Genomic DNA, 21676 nt, shown 5'->3' with positions numbered 1-21676 from the left:
TCACCCCTCCCCTAGCCAGACCCTTTCGGGTATTCTTAAAGCACTACGAGATCCACATCCGCAATTGTGGCAGTCCCATGGTATAGCTACTATTGGCGATCTTTTCCCAAACGGCCAGCTTATATCATTGGCATCATTTAGAGCAACTTACAACCCATCTCAAATATTACAATTTGAATTTTGGAGACTTAGAAGTCTCCTTAGATCCTGGGGGTTTACTGAACTCCCATTGCGCATACGAACCAATTGGGAAAAATGATGGGACACGGCTGAAAGGATTCCGAGAGCACTGTCTATCTCCTACCAGGACTTGCTCAATCCGAATGTTTACTACAAATCAGCTTATATCATTTCATGGGAGAGATCCCTTGGGTTTCATGCCTCTCAGGAGGATTGGTCGCTAGCTATCTCACTAACCAAAAAAGCCCTTCATTGCGTTACTTTGTTGGAATTGTATCTTAAAATCTGTACCCAGTGGCATCTTACGCCGCTGAGACTCTTCAAAATTTCCCCTGCAAATTCCCCTCTTTGTTGGAGAGGGTGCGGACTTGTCGGCTCCCCGGCTCATATATGGTGGGAATGCCCATGGCTACTCCCTATGTGGGAGATGCTTTCTAAAAGATGTTCTGATCTCGGCCCTACCTTATGGAACTGCCTGCAACGGGTTCTGTTCCATCTGTCCTTTGGGTCTCCTATTACTCCCAACAGTCTGATTAGCATATATCTAATGATGGCTGACAAGCTGTCTATAGCTAGAAGATGGAAACAAGCTGCGATCCCCACTTGGAGTGATATTTCTAAAATGATGTCCTATCTAGAGTCTATGGAATGCCCTATTTTTACCTCTAATAATAAAGTTCAGCTTCACTGCTTGGCCTAGGAAAGGTGGGAAAAAATTGATAGGACCTAGATCAATGGACCTTTATGCTTCCTTTCCGCAGGCACCTGTGGGGGTTCTTCCTCAGCTTATGTTCTTCTCTTTCTTCCCCCCCCCTCTCCCCCCCTTTTTTTTCTCTCTCTCTCTCTCTCTCTCTCTCTCTCTCTCTCTCTCTTTCTCTCTCTCTCTCTCCTTTTGCCCCCCCCCTCCCTTCTTTTTCCCTAAACTCTAGTGGCTGGCACAGATTTCATAATAATGTTTACAACACCCCTCCCCTTTTTTGCCCCCCTTTTGCTTTTTTTCCCGTGTTTACTTATCTATTTCTCTTTATAACTCTGAGAGAAATGGAAATAATTTACCACTTATACTAAATCCCTCTAGTTCATGCAACATACTATATTGGTAATTCTTCAGTCAAGTATTTAAATACCCTACCCCGATTATAGTATTACATGGTGAAAGAGATTCTTCATCGAGGGCTCGCGAGTTGCCCTCTCATAGTATTGTCTACCTACTATGTAACTTACTTACTGTCATTGTATGGTCCATGAGTGGCCATTCCTATCACAATGTGGGTAATCAGGATGAGCAACAATTGTTATTTATTTTGAAAATGCAATTTGTCATTTCCCTATGTTACGTTGTTCTTTAATATATTTGGAAATCCATTTTTCCTTTTTTTTGACAACCTATTATATTTTGTAATTTGTATTGACACTCATCTTTTGTTTGTATCGCAAAGAATCTCAATAAAAATAATAAAAAATAAATAAATTAAAAAAAAGCAGTTTTTAGGTTTTAAAGTTGGTGGGTGTGGGGTGTTTGCGATCTATGGGGAACTGTGTGTTACCTGTAAATATATGTATATGCTTTATATACATATATAATTATGCGTTAATATGTGATATACACACCTATAAAACCAAATATATACTGTATGTATATATTCATATATTTAACATTTTCTGCCCAACTCTGCACGACTTACCCCCTTCACTGTGCTAGGTTCTCATGCCGTGTCTCCAGAAAATCCCTTTGAAAGCCCTTAACCCTTATGAAAGCGATATTTTGTGTTCCACTTGTAATCTAGCCCATACTTTTTAATGGCAAATATTACATATATGGCATTTAATTTGCAGAACTTTACCATCACTTTAAATTTTTATGATTCAGATAGAACATGCAATTAAAAAAAAAACTTTCCAATTTGAAAAGTTCTTTAAAATTGCATGCTCTGTTTGAATCACAAAGTTTAATTTTGTCTTTACTGTTACTTTAACCCTTTGGGGCCGAATTATCAAGCCCCGAATGGGGAGCTGCCCACCTCCACAGCACGGGAGCCCTCACTCTGACGGAGCTAAAGGGCCGGGTTAAAAGATAAAAGACCTACCACAGCAGACCAATATGTGGATGACCGGCGCCAGGCCCGCTCCTTGGCGCAGTCAGCAACCCGCTCAGCCCCAGCCGCTGCCTGTACCCCAGTGGCTCCCCGACAGCTCTAAGTCAGAGCAGTCCCTGCACCCCAGGCTGGATCCAGTAATAACCAAGGATGCTACTTCTGCAGACAACCCGGTCATATCCAACAGTTCTATCTGGCCTGACCCCCAAGAAACTCTCCTGCACAGCAGCCCAGAAATCCCCCACTGTCTCAGTGGGTGAGACCCCAGTCACAAGCTACTAAGCGGCTGCCCACTGTGCGTATGCAGAGGAACCTGCCAACTGTGTCGGTTAGTCAGAGGAAAAAGTGGAGGTTCTGCAGGAGGTGCAACGATAGATAACCACCAGCACCATTGGCAGGATGTCTGGGTCAATGGCCAGCTGGCTCGGGGATTAAGAGACACTGGAGCCACGGTTACATTGATTGAACCCCAGCTGGCCCCTACCTCCACCCAGATGGAGAGGGCCCTGGATGTCCGGGTAGCTAGAGGTGCCATCCTGTAGATTCCCACACGATGAGTGCACCTGAACTGGGGTGCCAGCTCCTGTGCTGTGGAAGTGGGCACTATGAACAAGCTCCCCACCGAGGTCTTGCAAGGGAATGACTACGGCCACCTTGCCTCGGCCTTTGTGGGAGATAATCTCCCAGATGTTGCAGCCATCATCACTCGCCAACAGGCCAGGCACCAAACCACTGCACCGGGTCTGGGGACACAGTTGAGACCTTCCGCCCTGACTCCTACCCTACCTCTGGACCAAACTCCCTGGGCATCCCCCTCTGATTTCACCAAGGAGACCTTAAGCTACCCGACCCTAGCCCCTTACTGAGACCGAGTAGGGACTGACCCCCAGGGCCCAGGAGAAGAACAGTTCCAGTGGGAAGGAGGGCTCCTGCACCAAATCTCTGAATGGTGAAAAGGGCCGGTGCCCAAATGGCAGCTGGTCATACAAAAGAAGTATCGGTCCGACCTGCTGCAGATAGGGCATGACATTCCCTTGGCAGAGAATTTAGGAAAGGCCAGAACCCACCACTGCCTAACCCAAACCGTCTTCTGGCCAGGGATTACAGCAGACATTAGGGACTACTGTAAGACCGGCCAAGTGTGCCAGAAGATAGGGCACCACACTAAAGCCCCCCTACAGCCCCTCCCCATTATAGACAAGCCGGGTTGCAGTAGATATAGTGGGACCATTACCCCGACCCAGTCCCTCAGGAAAGAAATATATCTTTACAGTGGTTGACTATGCTACTCGGTACCCGGAGGCAATCCCTCTAGCTAATATCCAAGCGGAGACAGTAGCAGATGCGATGCTCCGTATATTCACCAGGGTAGACTTCCCCCGGGAAGTGATCTCCGATCAGGGAACTCAGTTCAATGCGGAGATCACCAGGCAGTTATGGAAACAATGTGGAATCAGGCCCCTGCACAGTGCTCCATACCACCCCCAGACTAATGGGCTGGGTGAGAGGTTTAACGGGACCCTAAAGCAATTACTTAGGACTTTCTCGGCCACTCATAAGAACTGGGAGAGGTTCCTGCCGCATTTCTTCTTTGCATAAAAAGAGGTGCCCCAGGAGTATACAGGGTTTTCCCCCTTTGAGTTAGTGTATGGCTGGAAAATCAGGGGACCCCTACACTAAGTGAGAGCCCATTGGGAAGGGACCACTGAGGAGGAAGGACCCTCCATTGTGGAGTACGTCCTTCAACTCAGGAACTGACTGAAGGATCTCACAGACAGGGTGCGAGAGATCATCTAGATCACTCAGAGAAAACAGAAACGAATGTTCGACTGGAATGCTCATACTTGGACACTGACAGTAGGGCAGAAGGTCCTAGCCCTGAAGCCTGTCAAAACAGATAAGCTAAAGGCTTTCTGACAAGGGCCCTACCGAGTGGTGGAACAGCTGAATGACACCACCAACCTGGTAGCCAAATGTTCAGATGACCGGGTCCGCTGGACCCTTCATGTGAACATGCTCAAGGCATATATAGAGAGACCCAAAGCGGTGGCCACTATCTGTGTTCCAGCTGTGGAGGCCTCTGAAAGTCTTCCCATGTCGGAGCTCCCCGGGCCAATTAAGACCCCCCCCAAGGAGTAAACGATATACCCCTAGACGAGAGGTTAGGAGCTGAACAGAGGGGTCAAGTCTGACACCTCCTAGAAGACAGACAAGAGATGTTTTCTACTGCCCCTGGGTACACCACAGCGGCCATACACTGAGTGGAGACCCCGGGACAGGCTCCCCTGTGACAGGCAGCTTGCCGAGTCCCAGAGGCAGCCAGGAACAGTATGCACCGGGAGCTCCGGGGAATGTTGGACCTAGGTGTGGTTGAACTGTCCAACAGTCCCTGGGCCTCACTGGTAGTGCTAGTGCCCAAGAAGGATGGGACCACTTGGTTCTGCATTGACTACCATAAACTCAATGACAGAACCACCATAAAGCCTATTCATACAGGTCCTGTGGTCCCCAGAGTGGGAAACTGCCTTCCAGATCCTCAAGGCTGCCTTGATCTCTGCCCCTGTCCTTGCCACTCCTAACCCAAACAAACGTTTTTGTGTCCACACAGATGCCTTCATGTTTGAGTTGGGAGCAGTACTAAGCCAAGCAGATTAAGGAGGACAAGACCACCCCACCGCCTACATCAGCAGAAAACTGTTGTCCAGAGAAGTAGGCTACGCGGCCGTGGAGAAGGAGTGCCTAGCCCTGGTATGGGCCCTGAAGAAGCTGCAGCCCTACCCTTATGGGAAACCATTCACCATCCTCACAGACCACAACCCCCTTGTCTGGCTTAACAGAGTTTCTAGGGATAATGGGAGATTGCTGTGGTGGAGTTTAGCCCTGTAGCCCTTTAACTTTGAAATTCAGTACAGGCCGGAAAAAAGCAACGGAAACGCTGATGGACTTTCCCGGCAAACTAAAGTGGCTTAGCTCCTCGGACAGACCCAGGCCGACCCTTGGGATCTAGCTGGGTCTGCCGAACTGGAAGGGGGGAGTTGTCATGGATACCAGGCTGCAAGGGTTAAACCCCTACCCCCTACTACATCATCCCCCTCTTGTTCTTGGTGGTTTTGGGCTCCTCAGAGCAACTGTGATTCCCCAGACCTTTCCTTTTTATAAGAATTTGTGTGTGAACCTGATCTTGGAAAAGCTGATCTCTGACCGACCTATACCTCTCCGGCTGGCCGGGCCCCTGGATCTACCGGCCAGCTGCCGCACCTAACATCCTCTAGAGAACTTTACCTCCGGCTGCTTCAGAGGCCCCTTGCCCCAGAGCTCCTCTCTCTTGGGGATGGGTACCCCATGGGGAGGGTAAGATGTGGGCCAATTGCCGGAGGTGAGCTCCATAAGGAACCAGGGTTTTTGAGCTCTATCCAGCAGATTGCCGGCCCCATGGAATTGCCGATCAGCCACAACAGCTCGGATTCCCAGTCCCTTTTGACCCAGGTCACTCCAGCGGCTCCTCGTCCTAGAGCTCCGCTCTCTTGGGGATTTGAACCTCTCAGGGGGGACTAGGGAGGGGGTGATTCTCAGGGGGAGCTCTCTTTTAGGAATCAGGGTTTTCGGACCCCCTTTATTAACCCTTTTCTCAATGGCCTTCCCAGTGTACGTGGGATAGCCCATTACTCCGACCCCCAGCCATGGATCAAGGGCTTTCCATCGCCACCCTGGAAGGGCCGCTGCTCCCCCAGGATCACCCCGAATACATCATCCCTATGCCGCTGGACACTGGGGAACAATGGACTCAATGGAGGTGCCAGCCTGTCTGGAGGGGCAGGAATGGCGGGAGATGTGAAGGTCAGATAAGGCTTCTTATTAAATGTACAAATGTTGTGTAGTTTCCTCAATAAACTTTGTTTTTGCTTCCCCTGAATGCTAGTCTGTCTAGTTATTTGTGTGTGCTCCTGCTAGAATTACTCTTCTCCGCTACATAGTGGCAGGTTCCAGGTGTTGCAAAGATCCTTTGGCGGAGCTACCCAGTCGGGGTAGCCGGGTTCCGTCACAATCACCATATCGGACTATGAGCTCTGTCCAACCTTGTTTCTAAATACACACACAAATATATATTTATGTATATATGTATTTGAAGTATTTCTATTTTAAAAAAAATGTGTTACATTTGTTTAATTACAATTTTGGAAATGGCTTTATTGAATAATTACATTGTAAGAATATACTTGATTGCTAACTGAATTGGGATTCAATGAGCTGATTTTTTTTTAACATGGCAAGGTTTAAATAATTTTCAAATCCAAGCTTCATTAGTTTGATTAATATGCCCCACAGTCGCCGCCTCCTTGCAAACAAGACTCTTTCGACGAATCAGGATTTTTGCATTTCTCATTGTTGTGATCTTTGCATCTCACAATTTTGGCTCCACACGTCCCGGCTCCCTTGTAGAGACATTTACAGGCAGTGTTTGAGGGGGACGTCACAGCAATTCTGCAGCCTCCAGGGTGATAATTGCAGTCACATCTCTCAGGGTAGGCATCACAGTCCCCACCCCCCTGCAGACAGGTTTGCAGGTTGTAGTCTGGGTTTTTGCAAAAAGGAGCATCATGTTGTGCACAGTCTCTAACTTCTCCACCGCATGTCCAGGCTCCTTTGTATGTACAATAGCAGGCCATGCCGGCAGGGGGTAATTGACTAATGGTGCAACCGCCAGGGTGGTAGTCACAATCACAGGCTTGTGTTCTAGATTCACTGGCCCTCGGACAAGTATCTGCGAAATAATAATAATTGTAATTGTTTTTTAATAACTTTTTTTTTTTCTGCATGAAAATCTGGGAGAAATAACAGGCAATAGACAATATAATTCATTTTTGTTAAAAAAAATCATTATTAGTAAAAATTATTTTCATCTGCATTTATGTTGTAATAAGTAAGGTGGAGAATAATCATGTATTAAAGGAAGTTAAAATAAATAATACTAGAATATTTTGACTACTATAATAAGAATAGCAGAATATACTTCTAATACTTGCTTTACTTTGTTACCCAGATTCTGACCATTCATGTGCTTTACCCCACTGGGCGAGTCAGCAAATCAGACCTTTAAAACCAGGATCCCAAGGGGCAGAGGGTGGGAAGTAGGCCATACCTCTTAACCTGTAACAATCCTGCAGGATGCAGAATGGTTGGGAGGTATGCATACACACACACACACACACATATATATATATATATATATATATATATATATATATATATATATATATATATATATATTCTTCAACAAACTACAAGAGGAGAACAAGGACCATCAAAAATTTCTTAAGGCCCTGTATAGATAGGGAATCAAGCACTCTTTTTTTATAAAAAATAGCTCAAAAGTGTAGCTAAATTAAACAAATGGAATGAATCTCTGACCAGTACAATCACTGAGAACAAAAATAATTTATTAATAGTACAGAAAGAAGTAAATCCTAACTGTCCAAACATAGCAATAGGCCAGTTGTGCGCTGGCCTCGGGTATATGTTAGCAACACAAAGTGAAGTATGTTGAACAAACAATATAGTACATGTGGCCAATTAAAACCCTGAAGATGTGCACATCATAATCATAATATTGGCAAAAATACAATCCAAAGACACCTAGTACACTGCTACACCCAAGCTGTACACGGTACCCAAGTCAATGCAAGGGATAATTACTGGACAGGTACATTTTTAGGGATCTAAGCAGTGATAGGTGCTTTGTAAAGATTTCAGGAACAACAATAATGGCAGTATAGCAACAATTACAAAGAATTACATACAAGTATGAAGAATAGCTATTGCAATGGTTATTAGCAATAGGATAGATAGTGAGTTACATGCAAGTACATGCAAGTATGAAGAATAACTATTGCAATGGTTATTAGCAATAAGATAGATGTATCTCAATATATGCAGGCATTTCTATGTAAACTGCTGTGTCTCTATGTAACTGCTGTACTGAGGCAATTCATTATGGAGGATGTATTACTATGTTCCACTATGTATCTTATTGCTAATAACCATTGCAATAGTTATTCTTCATACTTGCATGTAACTCACAATCTATCCTATTGCTAATAACCATTGCATATATATATATAGTCATGGCCAAAAATATTGGCATCCCTGCATTTATGTCAGATAATGCATCACTTCGCCCAGAAAATTGTTGCAATTACAAATGTTTAGGCATTCTCATGTTTATTTATTTTGTTTGTATTGGTATGCCACAAAAAAAGTGGAGAGAAAAAAGCCAAATCTGACACATTCCACGCAAAACTCCAAAAAAGGACTGGACAAATGTATTGGCATCCTCAATTTAAATTTGGAAGCACTCCCTTGGAAAAAATAACTGAAATCAATCGCTTCCTGTAACCATCAATGAGTTTCTTACACCTCTCTACTGGAATTTTGGACCACTCTTCTTTTGCCAACTGCTCCAGGTCTCTCAGATTAGAAGGGTTCCTTTTCCCAACTGCTGTTTTGAGATCTCTCCACAGGTGCTCTATGGGATAGAGATCTGGACTTATTGCTGGCCAGTTCTCTCCAACACTTTGTCTTAAACCATTTCTGGGTGCTTGTTGATGTGTGCTTTGGGTCATTGTCTTGCTGTAAGAACCATGACCTCTGACGGAGACCCAGCTTTCTGACACTGGGCCCTACATTGCACCACAGAATTCTTTAGTAGTCTTCAGTTTTCATAATGCTTTGCACACAGTCAAGGCATCCAGTGCTTAAAGCAGCAAAGCAATCCCAAAACATCAGTAAACCTCCACCATGTTTGACTGTAGGGACTGTATTATTTTCTTTAAAAGCCTTGTATCTTTTTCTGAAAACAGTAGAATGATGGGCTTTACCAAAAAGATGTTATTTTGTTTCGTCTGTCCACAGCACATTCTCCTAAAATGATTGTGGCTTTCTCAAGAGAGTTTTGGCAAACTCCAATCTGGCTTTTTTATGCTTCTGTGTCTGAAGTGGGGTCCTCCAGGGTCTCCTACAATAGCGTCCCTTTTTATTCAGATGGCGATGTATAGTGCAAGCTGATACATTTGTACCCTGTGCCTGAAGGTCAGCTTGAATTTCCTTCATTGCAATCTTTGATACATTTTTCTTTTTCGTCCATGTCCATGGAGATTAGCTACAGTGCCATGGGCTGTAAACTTCTTAACAATGTTGCACACAGTAGACACAGAAACATTAAGATCTCTGGAGATGGACTTGTAACCTTAAGATTGTCCATGCTTTTCCACATTTTTTGTTCTCAGAACCTTAGACAATTCTTTACTGCTATTTCTCTTCTCCATGCTTAGGCCTAGATTTGGAGTTCGGCGGTAGCCGTCAAAACCAGCGTTAGAGGCTCCTAACGCTGGTTTTGGCCGCCCGCTGGTATTTGGAGTCAGTGATTAAAGGGTCTAACGCTCACTTTTCAGCCGCGACTTTTCCATACCGCAGATCCCCCTACGCCATTTGCGTAGCCTATCTTTTCAATGGGATCTTTCTAACGCTGGTATTTAGAGTCGTTTCTGAAGTGAGCGTTAGAGCTCTAACGACAAAATTCCAGCCGCCTGAAAATAGCAGGAGTTAAGAGCTTTCTGGCTAACGCCGGTTCATAAAGCTCTTAACTACTGTACCCTAAAGTACACTAACACCCATAAACTACCTATGTACCCCTAAACCGAGGCCCCCCCACATCGCCGACACTCGATTAAAATTTTTAACCCCTAATCTGCCGACCGCCACCTACGTTATACTTATGTACCCCTAATCTGCTGCCCCTAACCCCGCCGACCCCTGTATTACATTTATTAACCCCTAACCTGCCCCCCACAACGTCGCCGCCAGCTACTTAAAATAATTAACCCCTAATCTTCCGACCGCAAAGCGCCGCCACCTACGTTATCCCTATGTACCCCTAATCTGCTACCCCTAACACCGCCGACCCCTATATTATATTTATTAACCCCTAATCTGCCCCCCACAACGTCGCTGACACCTGCCTACACTTATTAACCCCTAATCTGCCGAGCGGACCGCACCGCTACTATAATAAAGTTATTAACCCCTAATCCGCCTCACTAACCCTATCATAAATAGTATTAACCCCTAATCTGCCCTCCCTAACATCGCCGACACCTACCTTCAATTATTAACCCCTAATCTTCCGATCGGAGCTCACCGCTATTCTAATAAATGGATTAACCCCTAAAGCTAAGTCTAACCCTAACACTAACACCCCCCTTAAGTTAAATATAATTTACATCTAACGAAATAAATTAACTCTTATTAAATAAATGATTCCTATTTAAAGCTAAATACTTACCTGTAAAATAAATCCTAATATAGCTACAATATAAATTATAATTATATTATAGCTATTTTAGGATTAATATTTATTTTACAGGCAACTTTGTAATTATTTTAACCAGGTACAATAGCTATTAAATAGTTAAGAACTATTTAATAGTTACCTAGTTAAAATAATAACAAATTTACCTGTAAAATAAATCCTAACCTAAGATATAATTAAACCTAACACTACCCTATCAATAAAATAATTAAATAAACTACCTACAATTACCTACAATTAACCTAACACTACACTATCAATAAATTAATTAAACACAATTCCTACAAATAAATACAATTAAATAAACTAGCTAAAGTACAAAAAATAAAAAAGAACTAAGTTACAGAAAATAACAAATATTTACAAACATAAGAAAAATATTACAACAATTTTAAACTAATTACACCTACTCTAAGCCCCCTAATAAAATAACAAAGCCCCCCAAAATAAAAAATTCCCTACCCTATTCTAAATTAAAAAAGTTACAAGCTCTTTTACCTTACCAGCCCTGAACAGGGCCCTTTGCGGGGCATGCCCCAAGAAGTTCAGCTCTTTTGCCTGTAAAAAAAAACATACAATACCCCCCCCCAACATTACAACCCACCACCCACATACCCCTAATCTAACCCAAACCCCCCTTAAATAAACCTAACACTAATCCCCTGAAGATCTTCCTACCTTTTCTTCACCATCCAGGTATCACCGATCCGTCCTGGCTCCAAGATCTTCATCCAACCCAAGCGGGGGTTGGCGATCCATAATCCGGTGCTGAAGAGGTCCAGAAGAGGCTCCAAAGTCTTCCTCCTATCCGGCAAGAAGAGGACATCCGGACCGGCAAACATCTTCTCCAAGCGGCATCTTCGATCTTCTTCCATCCGGAGCGAAGCGGCAGGATCCTGAAGACCTCCAGCGCGGAACATCCATCCGGACCGACGACTGAACGACGAATGACTGTTCCTTTAAGGGACGTCATCCAAGATGGCGTCCCTCGAATTCCGATTGGCTGATAGGATTCTATCAGCCAATCGGAATTAAGGTAGGAATTTTCTGATTGGCTGATGGAATCAGCCAATCAGAATCTAGTTCAATCCGATTGGCCGATCCAATCAGCCAATCAGATTGAGCTCGCATTCTATTGGCTGATCGGAACAGCCAATAGAATGCGAGCTCAATCTGATTGGCTGATTGGATCAGCCAATCGGATTGAACTTGATTCTGATTGGCTGATTCCATCAGCCAATCAGAAAATTCCTACCTTAATTCCGATTGGCTGATAGAATCCTATCAGCCAATCGGAATTCGAGGGACGCCATCTTGGATGACGTCCCTTAAAGGAACAGTCATTCGTCGTTCAGTCGTCGGTCCGGATGGATGTTCCGCGCTGGAGGTCTTCAGGATCCTGCCGCTTCGCTCCGGATGGAAGACCATAGAAGATGCCGCCTGGATGATGACTTCAATCGGATGGAAGATCCTCTTCTGCCCCGCTTGGATGAAGACTTTGACCGGATCATGGACCTCTTCAGCCCCCGCTTGGGCTTGGATCAGGACATCGGAGGAACTCTTCAGGACGGATCGGTGAACCTGGTATGGTGAAGACAAGGTAGGAAGATCTTCAGGGGCTTAGTGTTAGGTTTATTTAAGGGGGGTTTGGGTTAGATTAGGGGTATGTGGGTGGTGGGTTGTAATGTTGGGGGGGGGGGGTATTGTATTTATTCTTTTACAGGCAAAAGAGCTGAAATTCTTGGGGTATGCCCCGCAAAGGGCCCTGTTCAGGGCTGGTAAGGTAAAAGAGCTTGTAACTTTTTTAATTTAGAATAGGGTAGGGAATTTTTTATTTTGGGGGGCTTTGTTATTTTATTAGGGGGCTTAGAGTAGGTATAATTAGTTTAAAATTGTTGTAATATTTTTCTTATGTTTGTAAATATTTTTTTATTTTCTGTAACTTAGTTCTTTTTTATTTTTTGTACTTTAGCTAGTTTATTTAATTGTATTTATTTGTAGGAATTGTGTTTAATTAATTTATTGATAGTGTAGTGTTAGGTTTAATTATATCTTAGGTTAGGATTTATTTTACAGGTAACTTTGTTATTATTTTAACTAGGTAACTATTAAATAGTTCTTAACTATTTAATAGCTATTGTACCTGGTTAAAATAATTACAAAGTTGCCTGTAAAATAAATATTAATCCTAAAATAGCTATAATATAATTATAATTTATATTGTAGCTATATTAGGATTTATTTTACAGGTAAGTATTTAGCTTTAAATAGGAATCATTTATTTAATAAGAGTTCATTTATTTCGTTAGATAAAAATTATATTTAACTTAGGGGGGTGTTAGTGTTAGGGTTAGACTTAGCTTTAGGGGTTAATACATTTATTAGAATAGCGGTGAGCTCCGGTCGGCAGATTAGGGGTTAATAATTGAAGTTAGGTGTCGGCGATGTTAGGGAGGGCAGATTAGGGGTTAATGCTATTTATGATAGGGTTAGTGAGGCGGGTTAGGGGTTCATAACTTTATTATAGTAGCGCTCAGGTCCGCTCGGCAGATTAGGAGTTAATAAGTGTAGGCAGGTGTCGGCGACGTTGAGGGGGGCAGATTAGGGGTTAATAAATATAATATAGGGGTCGGCGATGTTAGGGGCAGCAGATTAGGGGTACATAAGGATAACTTAGGTGGCGGCGGTTTACGGAGCGGCAGATTAGGGGTTAAATAAATATGCAGGGGTCAGCGATAGCGGGGGCGGCAGATTAGGGGTTAATAAGTGTAAGGTTAGGGGTGTTTAGACTCGGGGTACATGTTAGAGTGTTAGGTGCAGACGTAGGAAGTGTTCCCCCATAGGAAACAATGGGGCTGCGTTAGGAGCTGAACGCTGCTTTTTTGCAGGTGTTAGGTTTTTTTTCAGCTCAAACAGCCCCATTGTTTCCTATGGGGGAATCGTGCACGAGCATGTTTTTGAGGCCGGCCGCGTCCGTAAGCAACTCTGGTATCGAGAGTTGCATTTGCGGTAAAAATGCTCTACACTCCTTTTTTGGAGCCTAACGCAGCATTTGTTTGAACTCTCGATACCAGAGTTAATTTTATGGTGCGGCCAGAAAAAAGCCCGCGGAGCGTTAACAGCCCTTTTACCGCCGAACTCCAAATCTAGGCCTTAGTGTGGCAGGCAGAGACACCAAAAAAGGTTGAGTCAAATTTTCACCATTTTAACTGGTTGCTGGTGTGATTTTTATATTGTCAGCACCTGTTAATTGATACAGGTGAGTTTAATTACAAATTACAGGAGCATCACACACTTGGAATGCAATTATTTCTTACAATTTTGAGAAGGTGCCAATAATTTTGTCCAGTCCATTTTTGCGTGGAATGTGTCAGTTTTGGCTTTTTTTTGCCTCCACCTTTTTGTGTCATACCAATACAAACAAAAGAAATAAACATGAGAATGCCTAAACATTTGTAATTGCAACAAGTTTCTGGGTGAAGTGGTGCATTATCTGACAGAAATGCAGGGGTGCCAATATTTGTGGCCCTGACTGTATCTATATAAATGTTTGTTTATATAAAGCATTATTCATTTGAGTTATGATGGAGATAAAATCATGAGATAAAAATCCTCCATTACATAAAAATAAGAGAGATAAAATTATTGTATTGAAAATTAGTAAATCTAGGCAAATAACCCTGCTTGCTTTCCCCAAGAACTACTGTGTATACATTGTTATCAGTGCATCAGGGAACTCTGGGTAAGATATGCAAAACTAACAGTTTTTTCTTCCAAGTACTGTTTTAAACACAGCAATCCCCTTTATTGGATAGGATGCTGCAAGATAAACCACGTATCGACAGCTGTTTTAATTTTTTTTTCTCATCACTAGAAAGGTTTAAAGGGACAGTCTACTCCAGAATATTTATTGTTTAAAAAGATAGATAATCCCTTTATTACCCATTCCCCAGTTTTACACAACCAACACAGTTATATTAATACACTTTTTACCTCTGTGATCACCTTTTATATAAGCTACTGCCTCCTTATTTCAGTTCTTTTGACAGACTTGCATTTTAGCTAATCAGTGCTAACTCCTAGGTAACTCCATGGGAGTGATGCCAATGTTATCTATAAGGCCCACATGAACTAGTGCTGTCTAGCTGTAAAAAACTGTAAAAATGCAGATATGAAGCGGTCTTCAAGGGATTAAAAATTAGCATATGAGCCTACCTAGGTTTAGCTTTAAACAAAGAATACCAAGAAAACAAAGCAAATTTGATTATTAAGGTGCGGACGAACATGATACAATATAGCGTATCATGTTCGCTGCACATCGATAAATGCCGACAGCATGCGCTGTCGGCATTAATCATTGCACAAGCAGTTCTTGTGAACTGCTTGTGCAATGCCGCCCGCTGCAGATTTGCGGCAAAGCCGCTAGCAGGGGTGTCAATCATCCCGATCATACAGGCTCGGGCAGATTGATGTCCGCAGTCTCAGAGCAGGCAGACAAGTTATGGAGCAGCGGTCTTTAGACCGCTAATTCATAACTGCTGTTTCCGGCGAGCCATTCAGAGCTTGATCATTCGGTCCCATAGGTTACAACCTTTGTATCACATTTATGGTTTTATAGCTTTATTTTTGCGATTATCTGTAAGGACATTTATATAGAAAATTAGTTTGGGTGAATCAGAAGAAAAAATATCAAGGGCCAGAATACAAGTGGAGCGTTATTTAAAGCTCCCACTCGAAAGTTATTTGTGCTAGAAGTAAACTTTTTGCATGCGTCAAATTGAGCTTGCAATACAAGTTGAAAGTAAACAGTTTTCGCTTGAGTGCTAACCCGATTGCATAGTCTCAAGTGCACTAACCCTTTATAAAAATATTAATATTTCACATTCCAATGTTCTTCACATAGCAGAATGTTTTATTTATTCATAAATACATATTTCTATATATATATCTGATGGTATTTTGGTATTAGATATATATATATCTACTTATAAATACATAAAACATATTGTCTAACTAGAAATGTATTCAATAATGCAGGGACTACACTTTCAAACAGTTTTTTTAGCTGCCTAGTATCATGCTATATTTACCTGGATGCAATGCTTTCACCATAGCTGATATACAGTACGGTACTCCTGACAGGATTTCATTGATGTTCTGTAGAATCCCATTGGTATTCTGTAAAAGGTGCGAGACTTCCCTTTTGTATTCAGTATCATGATGTGGTGTTTCATGATCTGTGCAAAACATAGATAAGGAAATATTCATTTTCACAATTTTTGTCCAAAAGATGAATGATTTAATCCACTGCAATTGTTTTACTAGTAGGAAACTGGGGATTAGTGCAATTTATAAATTAACTTCTCTATGGACTAATTTAAATGGTACCAATGGCTTCTATTTATCAAGGTCTGTCGGACCTGATCCGACAGGGCGGATCAGCTCCAACAGACCTCCCTGAATACGGCGAGCAACGCCGCCCCCTGCAGACTCGTGGCCAATAGGCCGCAAGCAGGGGGGTGTCAATCAACCCGATCATACTCGATCGGGTTGATTTCCAGCGATGTCTGTCCACCTGCTCAGAGCAGGCGGACAGGTTATGGAGAAGCGGTCTTTGTGACCGCTGCTTCATAACTGCTGTTTCTGGCGAGCCTACAGGCTCGCCAGAAACACGGGGCATCAATCTCCATTCGGAGCTTGCTAAATATACCCCAGTATGTCTATAGAAACACAATAATGTTATATATTAGGTATTAAAATCACCTTTTCCCTCAGGTTCTCTAGTGTTTGTTTCACTCAACATCCCCCAGGGCTAATGGTCATTCATAATAATTTTTTTTTAAATTGCTCTATTCTAAAGGCAAAATGAAACCCAAAAATATTCTGCCAAGATTCAGACAGAGCATACAATTTTAAACAACTTTCCATTGTAATTATATTATCTAATTTGCTTTATTAACTTAGAGGCCTATCTATCAAGCTCCGAAAGGAGCTTGACGGCCCGTGTTTCTGGCGAGCCTGCAGGCTCGCCAGTAACAGCAGTTATGAAGCAGTGGTCACAAAGACCGCTGCTCCATAACCTGTCCGCCTGCTGTGAGCACGATCGGGTTGATAGACACCCCCCTGCTTGCGGCCTATTGGCTGCGAGTCTGCAGGGGGCGGCGTTGCATTAGCTGGTGAGCTGCTGGTGCAATGCTGAATACGGTCGGACCTGATCCGCACTGTCAGATCAGGTCCGCCAGACTTTGTTAAATAGAGACCTTGGTATCCTTTGTTGAAGAAGCAGCAGTGAACTATAGGGTGCTTGCTGAACATATTGGTGAGCCAATGAAATGAAGCATATATGTGCAGCCACCAATCAGCAGCACGTGAAACTACCTAGGTATCATTTATTTAATAAAGGATACCAAGAGAACAAAACAAATTAGAGAAAAGATGTAAATTGGAAAGATGCTTAAATTTGCATGTTATATTTGAATCATAAAAGAAAATATTTGGGTTTCATGTCCCTTTAATCTTGAAAGTTTAAATTTGAAGTTACTGTCCCTTAAACATGTTTCCCTATGTCAAGAGAGAACCTGCACAAACCAAATAAAAAATCAGCTTTTGAAACCTTACTATGCATATATATTTTTTTAGCTATGCGAAAGCACAAATTGACATCCACAATACTGCAGTTTTTTTAATATCCAAACTCCACCAATCATTTGCCTTATTTGGTGGAGCCAATCTCTGTAGAAGAGTTAGCCTTGAAAATGCAGCAGGGTGCATTTCAAGTTCTGAAAATTAGGGGTAAATTACATGAAAGGGGGCATTGTGGATAAACACTGTAGGGGACTTGAAGAATGCCTGGGACAAGCATAAGGCTGTCCTCTAAACTTCAGTCAGACTTGTGAACTATGGTTCTTATCTGCTATGTAAAATAAATAATAACAGTATACTGCAAAGTTATTTTATTATGTATAGCTAAATATATTTTATATTAAATTCTCAAGGTTTTTACTGTGCCTATAGCCCATGTCCCTCCTGGCATTATTTACCAGCCCATCAAATAAAAATGTATTTGGTGATTGTAAACATTTGAAAAACATCTCTTTTTCACATCATAATTATCTTGAAATCTACTGACTGAAATAAAAAAATTACACTCTATGGCACACTGGTCTATCACTCTGACCCATCCCATGTTTTAGAGAATGTAAATTCTTAATTTTGTCCAGTGATCTATTGCAAACTTACCTGCTGATAAACAGCCTACAGCAAGACACAAAAGTGATACCACAAAAAGCTTCATGGTCTCAAAGTACAAAAGATCACTGAAAGAAAAAATACAACATGAAATAAAAAAAAATAAAATCAACAATCAGGTTGGCATTAATTCATAACAGAATATAACAAAATAACCCGATAACTAGGAATAGACATAATTTTTATTACACATCAATTTAAATTGGGGAGATTAGGCAATGGAAGACTTTACAACTCTGAACAGTCAGTAGCATTTGATGATAATACCAGCTCCTCTCACCTATCTGTATCACTCTGTGATAATACCAGCTCCTCTCACCTATCTGTATCATACTGTGATAATACCAGCTGATCTCACCTATCTGTATCATCCTGTAATAATACCAGCTCCTCTCACCTATCTGTATCATCCTGTGATAATACCAGCTCCTCTCACCTATCTGTATCATACTGTGATAATACCAGCTCATCTCACCTATCTGTATCATCCTGTGATAATACCAGCTCCTCTCACCTATCTGTATCATACTGTGATAATACCAGCTCCTCTCACCTATCTGTATCATCCCATTATAATACCAGCTCCTCTCACCTATCTGTATCATACTGTGATAATACCAGCTCCTCTCACCTATCTGTATCATCCTGTGATAATACCAGCTCCTCTCACCTATCTGTATCATCCTGTGATAATACCAGCTCCTCTCACCTATCTGTATCATCTTGTGATAAAACCAGCTCCTCTCACCTATCTGTATCATCCTGTAATAATACCAGCTCCTCTCACCTATCTGTATCATCCTGTGATAATACCAGCTCCTCTCACCTATCTGTATCATCCTGTGATAATACCAGCTCCTCTCACCTATCTGTATCACTCTGTGATAATACCAGCTCCTCTCACCTATCTGTATCACTCTGTGATAATACCAGCTCCTGTCATCTATCTGTATCATCCTGTGATAATACCAGCTCCTCTCACCTATCTGTATCATCCTGTGATAATACCAGCTCCTCTCACCTATCTTTATCATCCTGTGATAATACCAGCTCCTCTCACCTATCTTTATCATCCTGTGATAATACCAGCTCCTGTCATCTATCTGTATCATCCTGTGATAATACCAGCTCCTCTCACCTATCTTTATCATCCTGTGATAATACCAGCTCCTCTCACCTGTCTGTATCACTCTGTGATAATACCAGCTCCTCTCACCTATCAGTATCATCCTGTGATAATACCATCTCCTCTAACATATCTGTATCATCCTGTGATAATACCAGCTCCTCTCACCTATCTGTATAATCCTGTGCTAATACCAGCTCCTCTCACCTATCGGTATCATCCTGTGATAATACCAGCTCCTCTCACCTATCTGTATCATCCTGTGATAATACCAGCTCCTCTCACCTATCTGTATCATCCTGTGATAATACCAGCTCCTCTCACCTATCTGTATCATCCTGTGATAATACCATCTCCTCTCACCTATCTGTATCATCTTGTGATAATACCAGCTCCTCTCACCTATCTGTATCATCTTGTGATAATACCAGCTCCTCTCACCTATCTATATCATCCTGTGATAATAACAGCTCCTCTCACCTATCTGTATCATCCTGTGATAATACCAGCTCCTCTCACCTATCTGTATCACTCTGTGATAATACCAGCTCCTCTCACCTATCTGTATCATCTTGTGATAATACCAGCTCCTCTCACCTATCTATATCATCCTGTGATAATACCAGCTCCTCTCACCTATCTGTATCATCTTGTGATAATACCAGCTCCTCTCACCTATCTATATCATCCTGTGATAATACCAGCTCCTCTCACCTATCTGTATCATCTTGTGATAATACCAGCTCCTCTCACCTATCTGTATCATCCTGTGATAATACCAGCTCCTCTCACCTATCTGTATCACCCTGTGATAATACCAGCTCCTCTCACCTATCTGTATCATCCTGTGATAATACTAGCTCCTCTCATCTATCTGTATCATCCTGTGATAATACCAGCTCCTCTCACCTATCTGTATCATCCTGTGATAATACCAGCTCCTCTCACCTATCTGTATCATCCATTGATAATACCAGCTCCTCTCACCTATCTGTATCATCCTGTGATAATACCAGCTCCTCTCACCTCTCTGTATCATCCTGTGATAATACCAGCTGATCTCACCTATCTGTATCATCCTGTAATAATACCAGCTCCTCTCACCTATCTGTATCATCCTGTGATAATACCAGCTCCTCTCACCTATCTGTATCATCCTGTGATAATACCAGCTCCTCTCACCTATCTTTATCATCCTGTGATAATACCAGCTCCTCTGACCTCTCTGTATCATCCTGTGATAATACCAGCTCCTCTCACCTATCTGTATCATCCAGTGATAATACCAGCTCCTCTCACCTATCTGTATCATCCTGTGATAATACCAGCTCCTCTCACCTCTCTGTATCATCCTGTGATAATACCAGCTGATCTCACCTATCTGTATCATCCTTTGATAATACCAGCACCTCTCACCTATCTGTTCATCCTGTGATAATACCAGCTCCTCTCACCTATCTGTATCATCCTGTGATAATACCAGCTCCTCTCACCTATCTGTATCATCCTGTGATAATACCAGCTCCTCTGACCTCTCTGTATCATCCTGTGATAATACCAGCTCCTCTCACTTATCTGTATCATCCTGTGATAATACCAGCTCCTCTCCCCTATCAGTATCATCCTGTGCTAATACCAGCTCCTTTCACCTATCTGTATCATCTTGTGATAATACCAGTTCCTCTCACCTATCTGTATCATCTTGTGATAATACCAGCTCCTCTCACCAATCTGTATCATCCTGTGATAATACCAGCTCCTCTCACCTATCAGTATCATCCTGTGATAATACCAGCTCCTCTCACCTATCTATATCATCCTGTGATAATACCAGCTCCTCTCACCTATCTATATCATCCTGTGATAATACCAGCTCCTCTCACCTATCTATATCATCCTGTGATAATACCAGCTCCTCTCACCTATCAGTATCATCCTGTGATAATACCAGCTCCATTCACCTATCTGTATCGTCTTGTGATAATACCAGCTCCTCTCACCTATCTGTATCGTCTTGTGATAATACCAGCTCCTCTCACCTGTCTGTATCGCCCTGTGATGCCTCCCCCTCTCTGCCTGCCCTGTATTTATTACTGTTATCATCTTTAGGGTCATGGTCATGTGTACAGACTATATTTAATTTGGATGCAATCATGCAGGTTACAAGAACTCAAGCATAAATCAATTATTAGTTTTGTCAGTTAGACAGTTTTACAGCCTAAAAATCGAATACTACAGAGTCATTTAATCGTCACTATGCTAAATTATTACAAATGTAAATATTTTATTTTTAAACACAGGAAAAATAATTTAAAACCAGGAATTCCAATCTTTCTGTCTAATTTAAAAACCACAGTATCTTTCGAGGACAAAATAAGTGATAAGTTCAAGAATAGACAGACAAATTATAATTAGGGTGACCATATTGCTGCTTTAAAAAGGGACACATATGAAAAATTCTTATACCAGGGTTCTTCTTTAAACAGCCATAAAAACAGCCCTGACATATGTATTTTTCATATGTGTCCCTTTTTAAAGCGGCAATATGATCATCCTAATTATAATAGCATTTGGATTTCTAACTTCCAGCGCTGATTATGGAAGTTTAAAGAATTTGTTTTCAATCTATATTTGGGGACCTTCAGGCTTGCTGGAAACAGG

General features: G+C 42.2%; 1 protein-coding gene across 1 annotated transcript; it reads right to left on the bottom strand.

The window, feature by feature from the left end:
* Nucleotides 1-6444: 6444 nt before the first annotated feature.
* On the bottom strand, nucleotides 6445-21011 carry LOC128647686 (uncharacterized). The gene is made up of 4 exons (XM_053700432.1): nucleotides 20977-21011; nucleotides 17881-17957; nucleotides 15732-15878; nucleotides 6445-7038 (listed from the first exon to the last, which is right to left on the bottom strand). The coding sequence occupies exons 2-4, from the start codon at nucleotides 17933-17935 to the stop codon at nucleotides 6587-6589; spliced, it is 654 nt and encodes a 217-aa protein (XP_053556407.1). The 5' UTR covers nucleotides 17936-17957; nucleotides 20977-21011; the 3' UTR covers nucleotides 6445-6586.
* Between the last annotated feature and the right edge of the window lie 665 nt (nucleotides 21012-21676).

Source organism: Bombina bombina, chromosome 2 (genome assembly GCF_027579735.1).
Source record: "Bombina bombina isolate aBomBom1 chromosome 2, aBomBom1.pri, whole genome shotgun sequence".
NCBI lineage: Eukaryota > Metazoa > Chordata > Amphibia > Anura > Bombinatoridae > Bombina > Bombina bombina.
This window is presented reverse-complemented; position numbering and strand designations above follow the sequence as displayed.

Excerpts from the sequence above, each read along its gene's own strand:
- LOC128647686 (XM_053700432.1), bottom strand. The coding sequence starts at position 17,935 with ATGAAGCTTTTTGTGGTATCACTTTTGTGTCTTGCTGTAGGCTGTTTA. Across the intron at positions 15,879-17,880 it reads TGTAGGCTGTTTATCAGCAG|ATCATGAAACACCACATCAT; the intron begins GTAAGTTTGCAA and ends TGTTTTGCACAG. Across the intron at positions 7,039-15,731 it reads GGTGAAAGCATTGCATCCAG|ATACTTGTCCGAGGGCCAGT; the intron begins GTAAATATAGCA and ends ATTATTTCGCAG.